At 42.9% G+C, this 11,797-nt stretch overlaps 1 protein-coding gene across 1 annotated transcript; it reads right to left on the bottom strand.

Annotated features, from left to right (window-relative positions):
• Nucleotides 1-3,012: 3,012 nt before the first annotated feature.
• Nucleotides 3,013-6,750, bottom strand: LOC125508757 (uncharacterized). Its single transcript, XM_048673544.2, has 9 exons — nucleotides 6,618-6,750; nucleotides 6,390-6,499; nucleotides 4,907-5,009; nucleotides 4,730-4,789; nucleotides 4,344-4,406; nucleotides 4,036-4,236; nucleotides 3,865-3,955; nucleotides 3,572-3,786; nucleotides 3,013-3,429 (listed from the first exon to the last, which is right to left on the bottom strand). The coding sequence occupies exons 2-9, from the start codon at nucleotides 6,497-6,499 to the stop codon at nucleotides 3,340-3,342; spliced, it is 933 nt and encodes a 310-aa protein (XP_048529501.1). The 5' UTR covers nucleotides 6,618-6,750; the 3' UTR covers nucleotides 3,013-3,339.
• Nucleotides 6,751-11,797: the final 5,047 nt, after the last annotated feature.

The following is an 11,797-nucleotide window of genomic DNA, read 5'->3' as shown; positions in this document are numbered from 1 at the left end:
GCCAGTAACCAAATTAAATATGTTACTACTTTTTTCTTGGTTGATTACTATGTATCATTTGAGCATGCATGTAAAAAAGACAAATGGTACCGGTGCGTGAACTAGTGGGTGCAGATAGTAACTGAATTTATTGGGTTACTATATTTCTTATGGTTGTTTACAATGTGTTGCTACGACCATGCATATAAAAAAAAGAAATGGTGGCGGGATGATGAACCGCTGCATGCAGATGGTAACCGAATTAAATCTATTACTATATATTCCACAGACTTTTACTAACAGGTGGAAGAATAATGCCGATTAAACCAAACGGTGCGTGCGACACGGGCGGAGCGCAGAATAAGCGTTTTACGCTCCCGCTTAGTTTAGCGCTTCCCGCTTACGGACTCTTCTTCTGTACTCTTGGGAGTATGTACTCTCATCCTCAATATACCTCATATACGCATTAATTATACCTCTTTATTATTCTCAATATACTTTATTAAATATTCTAAGATACTTCAATATGAGTTTAGTTCAAAAATTATCATCTGCGACGTACTTTTTGTAATATACCTTTTCACGTACAAACACATCAGTATATACGTAAATATTTAAAAATACATAGACTCACATAAATTTTTTCATGAAACTCATTTTGGGGTATCTAATAATTACTAATGAAGTATATTAAAAATAATAAAAAGGTATAAAAGATTCATCTATGTGGTATATGAGGAGTGGGAGTACGTACTCCCAGAAGTACACAACCATTTTCCTATATATATATATATATATATATATATATATATATATATTCTTCCATGTATGTATGGAAAAGACACAACTAGGTCATACTTATACAGTAGTAGTGCTCATACGTATGACAATACTTTTCAGGTGCGGTGACTTTTGTTTGTCAAGACCTGTGAAATTGCTCGTAAATCGTAATGTAAGCAAGCTAGTTTGTATTCTTGGCGCGCAAGTTAGGACTTAGTCAAGTGGCCTCCACGTTAATTAGCATTGTATACAGGTTGGTGCAAGCTGGAGCGTTCGTCAGCAGGAAAGCACGTGCAGCCACGCATGCATACATGTTGGACGGCGCGTGCATGCACGCAGGCCACGTGGGGACGCCACCTGTATGCCAGCTCAGTTATGGGAGGAGGTCATTCACTTGATCTACCGAGAGACCAGTTTAACGAAGTACCTCCTCTATTTTAAAATATTTGAAGTTTTACTTTTGTCATCAGTCAAATTTCCTTGAAGTTTGGTCAAGTTTGTAGAAATAACATCATCTATAACATCAAATTAGCTTCATTAGATTCATCATAATATACTTTTATCAAACTGAAAAAAATATGACTCTCCAATATTTTAACACAAGAGTAGTACACATGAAGATCGATCGTTAGAAAATGGAGAGCTTTTAACTGAAACTCTAAAAGTAAGATGATCAGTTACCAATGGTGGCCAGCGAAGATTCCTCGAAAAGAAACTATATACAACCAGCAAGATAGTAACTGAAAGATGTAGACGTAACCCCTGGCATCCAGCTTGCATGCATGATCCCGCACACAGTGCAGCGCAGGCCTGGTGCAGCGTGATCTGAGGGGGGAAATAGAAAGGAATCCCCCTTTTTTACCGGCATTTTGGGCATGTTTCCTGCATCATAAGCCGGTGCAAGTTACGTACCTTTTTTGTTTCAAATAATTTAAAAGCTATATGTGCATTTTCCGCCCTTTTTCACATGCCACATATGAGCACCTGCGAGAGATACTGGATACCTTTGTAGTCGATGTAGCGTTTTCACTCACTGAACGAACATCGTCGGAAATATTGAAAGAACATTGTCGGGAAGTCTGAAATAATAAATCTAGAAAAATTGAAGCACCAGTGCTAAATATAGAACTTGAACCCTATTGGGTTGGTTCCACCAAAATGAGTTTGCCTCACTGCACGTATCGCAGGGGTAAGTTTGTAGTATTAGGATCGAGCAATGCCTACGAAGATCTCTTGCACTTCCTTTTTTTGAAAATTTGCAGGAGAGCGGCTAAAATTTCGTTGGAAGAAGATTTATCACTTCCCATTACTCCACCGTGGCGGTACTAGATCAATAGTATCATGCTTCTGTAGATGCCCAAGGTAGGTACATAACTAACTCATCGTACGCATCCCAGGCCCCCAGAGTCATGCTACGTAAGCAGGTTTATTATTTCAGAAAGGAAAAACTGCTCACGACAATCCGCAAACGTCAAAGACCTTTCTTCCAAGTTATGTTTTGCAGGCTATACTATACACTGGCAGTGGCATGGCTCCCAAGAGACAAACACGCACTGACTTGGCAGCCAATGTATGGGCCAGTACGTCGCCGGTACCGACTATACTGAAAACACATCTCATTCGCCAACGTCAGGCTCAGCGGATAGACATTATACTACTATCATCATGGGCCTCCGGGATATGCAATGACGTGTGCCTCGGCCTGACTATGAGGATATATGTTTGGTCCAGAACAAAAATGTCGCATCGGCGAGGAATCGCACAACAGTAAGCAATATACAACAACAACAACAACAACAACAACAACAACAACAACAAATCCTTTTGCCCCAAGCAAGTTGGGATATGAAACGCGATATAACACCACACAATCTATATGCTCGCGAAATTTCAGTTGCGTTTCCTTTGCATTATAAAAGACAAAATGGAGCTCGCATTAAACCATATATAAAGGGACGCCACAATTTTCTACTCACTTGAGTGCTAAGCCAAGACAAGACCTATAGCAAGCATAAAGGACAAATTGACACGAGAGGAGAAAAAGATACTGGGGCGTCATCCGACTATCCATCGTTTTAAATGAAGTAGGCAGAGCGATCACTACTCCAATCTCAATCATGTAATCACTTGCGCGGTAAGTCTAACTGACAATTACACATCCTCAGCGGTGCAACATAGAAAGGAGCGATGCCCCCAAAAGTAGCCTTGTGTCCCAATCACCCAAGAAATTGATGTGCTTCAAGTTATGACTACTAAAAGAATAACAAGATTTTATTAGATGGACATTAGTGCCATCATCTTATTGGCTTCCTGAATTCCAGGCTATTCACAGAGAAAACTGGAAACAATTCTGGTTTGATAGTACAACATAAACCTTGCGCATGTAGTAGTTTGCAAAGGCTCAGATCTCCGTGGGTCTGGGAATGCAATAGTACATCAAAAAATTGATCACTAAACAGAAGTTTGGCTTAGTAAAATACACAAGCAAGGCACCTTTGAAGAGGAAGCTAACTATATCCACTGCGCAGGGTAACAAACACTGGCCATCCACATCGGGTTTGCTTCAAGATCAGACCAAGTTTAATCCTGGGGAGCCTCAAACCTTGACGGGGTATCGATCCCCATCATGCAGCAAAGTCCTGATATCAAGATGATAAGCAGCACCACACCCTGCAGATTACGCAAAAATGTGAATGAATTATGCAAGGATACAAACAACTGTGATCTACATACTGCAGTTTATACAGATGAAGAGGACAAATTCAACAGCATAGCTTGGAATAAACAAAACAGAGTGCGAGTAACAACTTACCACAAAAACTCCTTCCAGGAGAGTTGATTTTAATTGGCATTCTCCATCGCATTTCTCTAGGACAGGTTTAGTTGTATTGGTCTTCTCTGCAAGATACCTGGCTAATGGCAGGTCCGAAGGATTCTCCAGCAAACCATAGGGTTGAGATGCGTAAAGAACTGTGTATTTAGCCCCAGACTTGTCAAGAACAGAAACCAGATCCAAAAGCAACTGCCCTGAAGTAAGGAAGTGGAACACAGGTTAAAGTTGTACAGTTGAAAGTGATGGAACTAAACCTGGTTACTTTACCCAACCTTCTGATTTTGCATTGTCCTTGAAACCACCGCTACAGAAGACGATTAGCTCAGTTGGTTGGTTGTTTCCCATCCGTGACTTCACCAAGTCCTGGAATGTATATGCTGTCAATAAATAATGATATACAGAAAATATCGAAATAAGTATTTTATATGTAAAAGATAACTTGCTTGAACAGAATCCATGTTCAGATGTTTCTTCACACTTTCACTGCTTGCAGTACACATGTCTGTGTAAGTGATATGATTTCCTCCAGAACCATCCTCGCAATTCTCAGTAAATCCAGATAGCAATGAGTTCTCTAGTGCTTCGTCGTCTGACATGGCAACATAAGGGAATGCCATGGAAAACTCGGAGCTTGAGAAGGACAGCTGGTAAAAGGTATATATATTAATGGATTTGAAATCATTCTATGCTTAAAATTATGTATGACAGCAGAGAAAAAACATGGAAAACCATATATGATGACTGTGACTACCTTTAGTATGTCCGCTAAAGCAGGATCGACCTGTTTATCTTTAGAGATGTCTGATGATTGTAGCTGAGGAACAATATTAGTTACTGGTTAGTGTAACTGAAGCAACAAAATAGAGATAGCATCTTCAACAAAAAAAATTCTAGGCTGGAGTTTTTTTTTTCCTACACAGACTAAAGCATGGAGAATTTTAGAAAAAATAATGGCCTCTTGGACTTGACCAATAACAGCTAGCTGAGATATCACGACGAGAAGGTATTTGAATAAACAATTATCGATGATTATGAGGCTGCTTCCATCAAGTGTGGATTTAGTGTAACCAGTGAATGCCCAAAAGATGAAAAAACTAATTTATAACAGTAACAAATGTATGGTAGTCCAAGAAATACCTTTGATCCAAGAAAAAGAACTGCAACATCAACATTCTTTTGAGGACCATCCTTTGAACACTGAAAACAAAACCAAAACATTGTGTGCTGCTTAAATTTGTGCATACGAAGAACTCACATTTCAATAAAGCTGGATGTCAACTTAAGTTCCAATTGGGACATTGGAGGGGAACTCACCACCAAGTTTGACCAGCCACCTTCCTCGAGAACAGAATCAGCTAAACTCTTTGGGGAGATTGTCTGATAGTGGACTACTTCTTTAGCCTCATTGGGACTAAGTCTGGAGATAAAGGTAATGTTATGTAAACTACTATTACTTGAAGGACGGCAAATATATCAAAAATGAACTTGTATAATTGTACTTCGTTGGTAAGTAACCGAATGCATAAATTTCACAAAATGAAAACTTAGAACTAGTCAACAAGTAACCAAACATCCAGGAGTAAGACTGATCAGGGACACCAGAGATGTAAAATATGAATCACCTGCACTAAGAACAACAAGGAGTAACACTGGAGATGTATGAGATGCATCGTCTACACTAAGAAGACGGAGGAGCAACATGTGACCTAGGTAGCAGGTAGCGCCTGGATGCATTACACAGTTGCTGTAATATTCACAGGTAAGGATGCATCTCGGTAGAAGGCGATTGTCATATCTAATGGAAATCAGGGTTTCAAGTTTCCTTCAGCTTCGAGGCCAGATACATTCCACAAGAAATAGAGAAAAAAGGAACTGTATGTTTCTACTTGAGGTATACAAATATGGGCAGACAGCGTGATTGAACAGAAGTCACTGTTCAATTTGCAACACAAAAAGTGCAACTTCCCCTGAGAACTGATGCTCAGCATCTGCTCTCCTAATGTCAACGGGACTATGGAGTGGCCTGCATACAAGTTGAACAAGGGTCCTGAAGCCAACAATAAACTCTGTTCTGTCTCTCCTTCATCCGGGGTTTATACCCATAGATCACTATTCTTAGTAGTCTACATGAACAAAATGTGTGGCTTTCTATGTAGAGTGGGTTTCATCACCAGATATCATCAATCCTCCAGCCTTCCATTACTGAAGTTGGGAAAATTTTCTTCCAACTACCCTACTCTACACTCCACAGATTGAAGATTGTCACAAGGATGAGTGAATTAATGTTTGCACTAAGTAAAGATCTAGAGATTGATTTTTCCACGGGTAGCTGTATGGACATACACAATTATGGTTGGAGAGAAATGCAGCTGACATAAATCTACTGTGATAATGTAGATACCAATCTTTTTTTAGAGGATGTAGATATCAATCTTGAGGTAACACCATGATTGCCTTCCAATGAACCATGCTATTCCGCAGCATACAGATACACCATAAAGTAAAGGTGAGAGGCCTTCAAGTAACAAACTTGAGGTGACTATCCCATGCACTGAACCAACTAGTAGGCTTATACTGATTTCATGTCAGATTAGTTGTATGAAGCAACATGGTACCACGTTCATGAAAAAAGAGCTACATGAATCATGTCATTACGCCCCAACAGTTGTTAATCCACCAACTTGCAATAGTTTCAGAGCTAAGCAGAATTCCAGGCTAAGATTCCTCCAGCTTTACAAGAACGTATCACATCTAACACAAGCAGAGATGCGCATCATAGTGCGCTTCAGCTACTTACCCGTAGTTCTTGGGCGCCCAGAGGAAGGCCGGCGCCATCACCGGGGCAGCCACCGCCACCTGAGCAGCAGCGACCAGCATCACCGCCAACGCCATCCAGACCGCCGCCATCTGATCGAATCGGATCGTATCCGATCGACCCCCCGAGAAAAAGTCAAACAAAATTGCGGGAAATTGCTGCAGAAATCGATCTGGAGTATCTGGCGCGGAGATCGTGAACGGATCTTACCTCGGGGGGAGAGGGCAGCTCGGATTGGGGATTTGGGGTTTGCGTTGGTTTGGCTCGCCCGCTTCCGATACCGATTTCTGCTGGTCACCGCGGCCGTGATCTGTATTGCGAATCGTGGCAGGGGCAGAGAACGCGGGGGGGGGGGGGGGGGGGGGGGGGGGGGGAGGTCGTGGCGTGAGTTGCTACCACGCTTGTTTTAGAGGCTGACGAGTGGGCCCGAGCATTAGAGGCAGTGTCTCGCACGTGTCCGACCTTGTGAAGATCAAGAGCTGCAATTTTACTTTTTCTTAACGAGGGACTGCAATCTTTCTGCTTCCTATGTTCACAAATATTACCTCCGTCCTAGCAGTCGTGTTAGAGCCTCTACAGCTGGACTTTGCAAATTCGGCTTCTTAAACGCTCGCGGACACATCGCCTTTTAAATATTATTCCGCATATTCACATACCGTAAATTCCGATCCTCAAATCCATGCAATCCATGCATGCCTCATACGGTACAAACTGTCTGAATGCCAAAGTTCGAAACAAAGCAAAGCAAAACATAATTTAACAAACCGGACATGACAAAATGAAATCAATGTCTGAATGTGACGGATGGCCTCGGATCACTGGTTGGGCGCATGCTCCAAGCGGAATGTGTCCTGCTCGTCCTACTCCGCCTGCATCCGGGCCGCCTCCTCCGCCTGCACCCGAGCCGCAGCCGCCCTCGCCGCCTCGTAGTCCTTTCGGTCGTTGATCTCCTTCTTCTTGTCCGCAAGCCACTTCTTCGGATGCTCATCCAAGACGGTCTCGTCCGCCAACATGATCTTCGCATCTTCCGCGTCCCATGCGAGTTGCAACATTTCCTTCTCAAGCTTTATGTCGCCAAATGTCGTTGCGACGTCCTTCGCCTTGCAAGTCGTCGTCGACGAAATCACGCCTCCGACGGACAAGGCGGACTGCGTCTCCGTCGCGGTGGTGTGGGTTGGGCTGGACGACATCTCCGGCGATGGATCGGGACCGGAGGTGAGGATTGGGAGCAAGGGTGGAGGCCGGCGAGGGTCGGGCGCGGGAATGGTTGGAGGGCGGCAGAAGGAGGAGGAATGGTTTGATGGATTTGATGCAATTTAGGATGGGGTCGAGTTGTCGGGTCCGACGTGGCAGGCGTGCCCGGGCGCCCCCATATCCACTCCATATTTGGGCTGGATATGGGGGATGCCGGTCAGCCCTAGCGTTTGAGGGTCGTTTGAGAGGCCCGTCTAGGTTTAAAAATCGTGACCGGACAGTGATCAGGCGGCCCGCCTGGACGTATGAGGCGGGTTTGAGAGGTCCAGTTGTAGATGCTCTTAGGTACACTAGCAAATATGCCCGTGCGTTGCAACGGGAGAAAAAGAATCAGATTATGCAGATTATGTCATGATCAGATAAGAACTTTTAAAATGTCATTTCATAAACTACTGAAAGTACATTATATCGACTAGAGGGGGGAAATAGGCGATTTTTACAAATTCATGAATGAGGAAATTCAAGGTGAGGACTTTCCTAAGTCACGAACAACTAGCAGCGGAATAAGTACTCAGATGCAAGCGTAACAGAGTAGTAACAGGGTCATTATGATGAAATAAAGACAAGCACAGAGTACAAGTAGTGTGTAAACAGGATAATCAAGCTGAAGACAAAGTGACTGAAGAATTAGGATTGAGAAAATTGAGAAAGTCTTCGGTCAAAGTGTTCAAACAATAATGATCAAGTAATTCAACGCATGAATGAGGAAATGAAAGGGTTGAGAAAATAGAACCAGTAGCTTGGTGAAGACGATGATTTGGTAGACCATTTCCAACTGTTGTGACAGTTGTACGTCTGGTTGGAGCGGCTAGGTATTTAAACCTGAGGACACACAGTCCCGGACACACAGTCCTCACCGTATTCTCCTTGAGCTAAGATCACACAGACCTCGCCCAATCACTCGTGGTAAGTCTTCAGGTGACTTCCAAACCTTCACAGACCCGGTCACTCGGTGATCCACAATTTCCTCTTGGATGCTCCAGACCATGACGCCTAACCGTCTAGGGGATGCACAGTCCTCAAAGGTAACAAGCATCTGTTCCATACAGGAACAATCTCTTCAGTGATGCTCAATCACTTTGGGTTTGTAGGTGTTTGGGTTTGGGTTTTCCTCACTTGATGATTTTCGCTCAAAGTCCTTGGAGGATGGGATGCTCTCAATGATAAGTGTCAGTTTCTCTCGAAGCAGCCAACCAACTAGTGGTTGTAGGGGGCGGCTATATATAGCCTAGGGAGCAGCCCGCCATGATAAGACATAAATGCCCTTCAATGATATGACCGTTAGGTGGGTAAATATTTTGGGACAGCTGGCGCATAGCACAACAACGGTCAGATATTTGATTATCAAATTCCTCAGGGCTATCATGTTCCTCACTTATAGGCAATCCCCACTGGCAAATTCCTAACTCCTCAGTCAGAACAAATTCCTCAGAGACCAAAAGATCTCCATCTCTGTCACTGAAGAAATTGACTAGACTGTATGAGATTTCCAATGGCTTCACTCGAAAGGATTGGGTAGGTGTAGGATTTTGAGATGAACATCACTTGGAAACTTTTCCTTAGTTTTACCTCGACCCCCTTAACAGTACGGTGTTTCCTATGACTTAAGAAAGAGAAAATGAAACTACGAAAACAAAAATCTTCATGCTTCATTATCCTTGCATGAATACCAAGTCTTCATGGTCACATCAATTTCTTCACTTTCAAAATCTTCAAGAAAACCAAATTCTTCAGCTGAAGTTATTCATTTTTAGGGATCGACTTTTATCGTAAATATCAAACTCCTCATAGACTTATAGACCTATGTACACTCGCAAACTCATTAGTCCCTTAACCTATAAGTCTTCAATGTTGGGGAACGTAGCATACAATTTAAAAAAAAACCTGCGATCACGCAAGATCTATCTAGGAGATGCATAGCAACGAGAGGGAGAGAGTGTGTCCACGTACCCTCGTAGACCGAAAGCGAAAGCGTTTGACAACCCGGTTGGTGTAGTCGAACTTCTTCTTGTTCTGATCGATCAAGCACGGAACATACGACACCTCCGAGTTCTGCACACATTTAGCTCAATGAAGTCCCTCGAACTCTTGGTCCAGCAAAGTATCAAGGGAGAGTTCCGTCAGCACGATGGTGTGGTGACGGTGATGGCAAAGTGATCCGCGCTGGGCTTTGCCTAAGCACTATGAAGATATGACCGGAGGTGTAAACTGTAGAGGGGGGCGCCGCACACGGCTAACAATTGCTGGTGTATGTTCTAGCGGTTCCCCCCTTTATATATATATAGGTTGGAGGGGAGGAGAGGCAGCCATGGGGTCCTCCCAATTCGGCCACCCCCTTTTCCTATTCCTATTCGGGGTAGGGAGGGAAGAGGGGGGAGGAGGAATCCTATTCCTTTTTTCCTTTCCTCCTTCCTCTTTTCTACTCCAATTTGGCAAGCCTGTATAGGAGGGGTGCACCAGCCCCTTAGGGGCTGGTCTGTCCCCCTCTTGGCCCATTAAGGCCCATGTAGTTGCCGGGGGGATACCCGGAACCCCTTCCGGTGACCCGATATGCACCCGGTATCCCCGGAACATTTTCGGTGTCCGAATATCATCGTCCAATATATGAATCTTTACCTCTCGGCTATTTTGAGACTCCTCATCATGTCCATGATATCATCCGGGACTCCGAACAACATCCGGTCACCAAATCACATAACTCATATAATACAAAATCGTCATCGAACGTTAAGTGTGCGGACCCTATGGGTTCGAGAACTATGTAGACATGAACGAGACACCTCTCCGGTCGATAACCTACAGCGGAACCTGGATGCTCATATTGGTTCCCACATATTCTACGAATATATTTATCGGTTGTACCGTAATGACAACATATGTTATTCCCTTTGTCATCGGTATGTTACTTGCCCGAGATTTGATCGTCGGTATCTTCATACCTAGTTCAATCTCGTTACCGGCAAGTCTCTTTACTCGCTCCGTGATGCATCATCCCGTAACTAACTCATTAGTCACATTGCTTGCAAGGCTTATTATGATGTGCATTACCGAGAGGGCCCAGAGATACCTCTCTGATACTCGAAGTGACAAATCCTAATCTCGATCTATGCCAACCCAACAAACAACTTCGGAGATACCTGTAGAGCATCTTTATAATCACCCAGTTATATTGTGACGTTTGATAGCACACAAGGTATTCCTTCGATATTCGAGAGTTGCATAATCTCATAGTCAAAGGAATATGTACAAGTCATGAAGAAAGCAATAGCAATAAAACTTAACGATTATTATGCTAAGCTAACGGATGGGTTTTGTCCATCACATCATTCTCCTAATGATGTGATCTCGTTCATCAAATGACAACACATGTCTATGGTTAGGAAACTTAACCATCTTTGATTAACGATCTAGTCAAGTAGAGGCTTACTAGGGACACTGTGTTTTGTCTATGTATCCACACATGTATCAAGTTTCCGGTTAATACAATTCTAGCATGAATAATAGACATTTATCATGATATAAGGAAATGTAAATAACAACTTTATTATTGCCTCTAGGGCATATTTCCTTCATTCAATACACCAAAATCACTAAGGGGCACTAAATGCACTTACAATCTCCCCATTTTTGGTGATTGGTGACAATATAGGTTAAGTTTTCAACGGGAGTAAACATATGAAGTGTAAATACTGATATTGAGGAATTTGGTTGCAAGATATAGAAGAACTCCCCCTGAAGATGTGCATATCTGAGGAATTTGCTTTGAAAAGCAAATGCACATTGTAGAGTAGAATCATGGAGATCCCCCCTATATCTTGTAATCCATACACGCATTTAACATATGATATGAAGAATTTGAAATGCATGATGAAATATGGACTCTGATGAATTTAGCATGCATGCATTAAGGTACTTGAGGAATAAGCATGCAGAAAAGCAGTTCAAAAGAGCTAGAGCACCATAGGACTTAAGTTGACAACTCGATCAACAAACACTTCAGAAGAGCGAGAGTTGTGACTTAACAAAAACGCCCATATATAGAGACCCACTTGAAGACTAACTCAAATTTCTCCCCCTTTGTCATCGAATGACCAAAAGGGACGAAAAATGAGGACTAACGCCCCTGAAGAATGTCA

Source organism: Triticum urartu, chromosome 5A, assembly GCF_056163025.1.
Source record: "Triticum urartu cultivar PI428250 chromosome 5A, HENAU_Tu73, whole genome shotgun sequence".
Taxonomy (NCBI): domain Eukaryota; kingdom Viridiplantae; phylum Streptophyta; class Magnoliopsida; order Poales; family Poaceae; genus Triticum; species Triticum urartu.
The sequence above is the reverse complement of the archived record's forward strand: the minus strand, read 5'-3'. Positions and strand labels throughout refer to the sequence as shown.

Bases quoted from the DNA above. Each gene is read 5' to 3' on its own strand.
- LOC125508757 (XM_048673544.2), bottom strand. From the start codon at position 6,499: ATGGCGGCGGTCTGGATGGCGTTGGCGGTGATGCTGGTCGCTGCTGCT. The intron at 4,790-4,906 runs GTGAGTTCCCCT...TTTTGTTTTCAG, and splicing joins GTGGCTGGTCAAACTTGGTG to TGTTCAAAGGATGGTCCTCA. The intron at 3,430-3,571 runs GTAAGTTGTTAC...CGTAATCTGCAG, and splicing joins TCCTGGAAGGAGTTTTTGTG to GGTGTGGTGCTGCTTATCAT.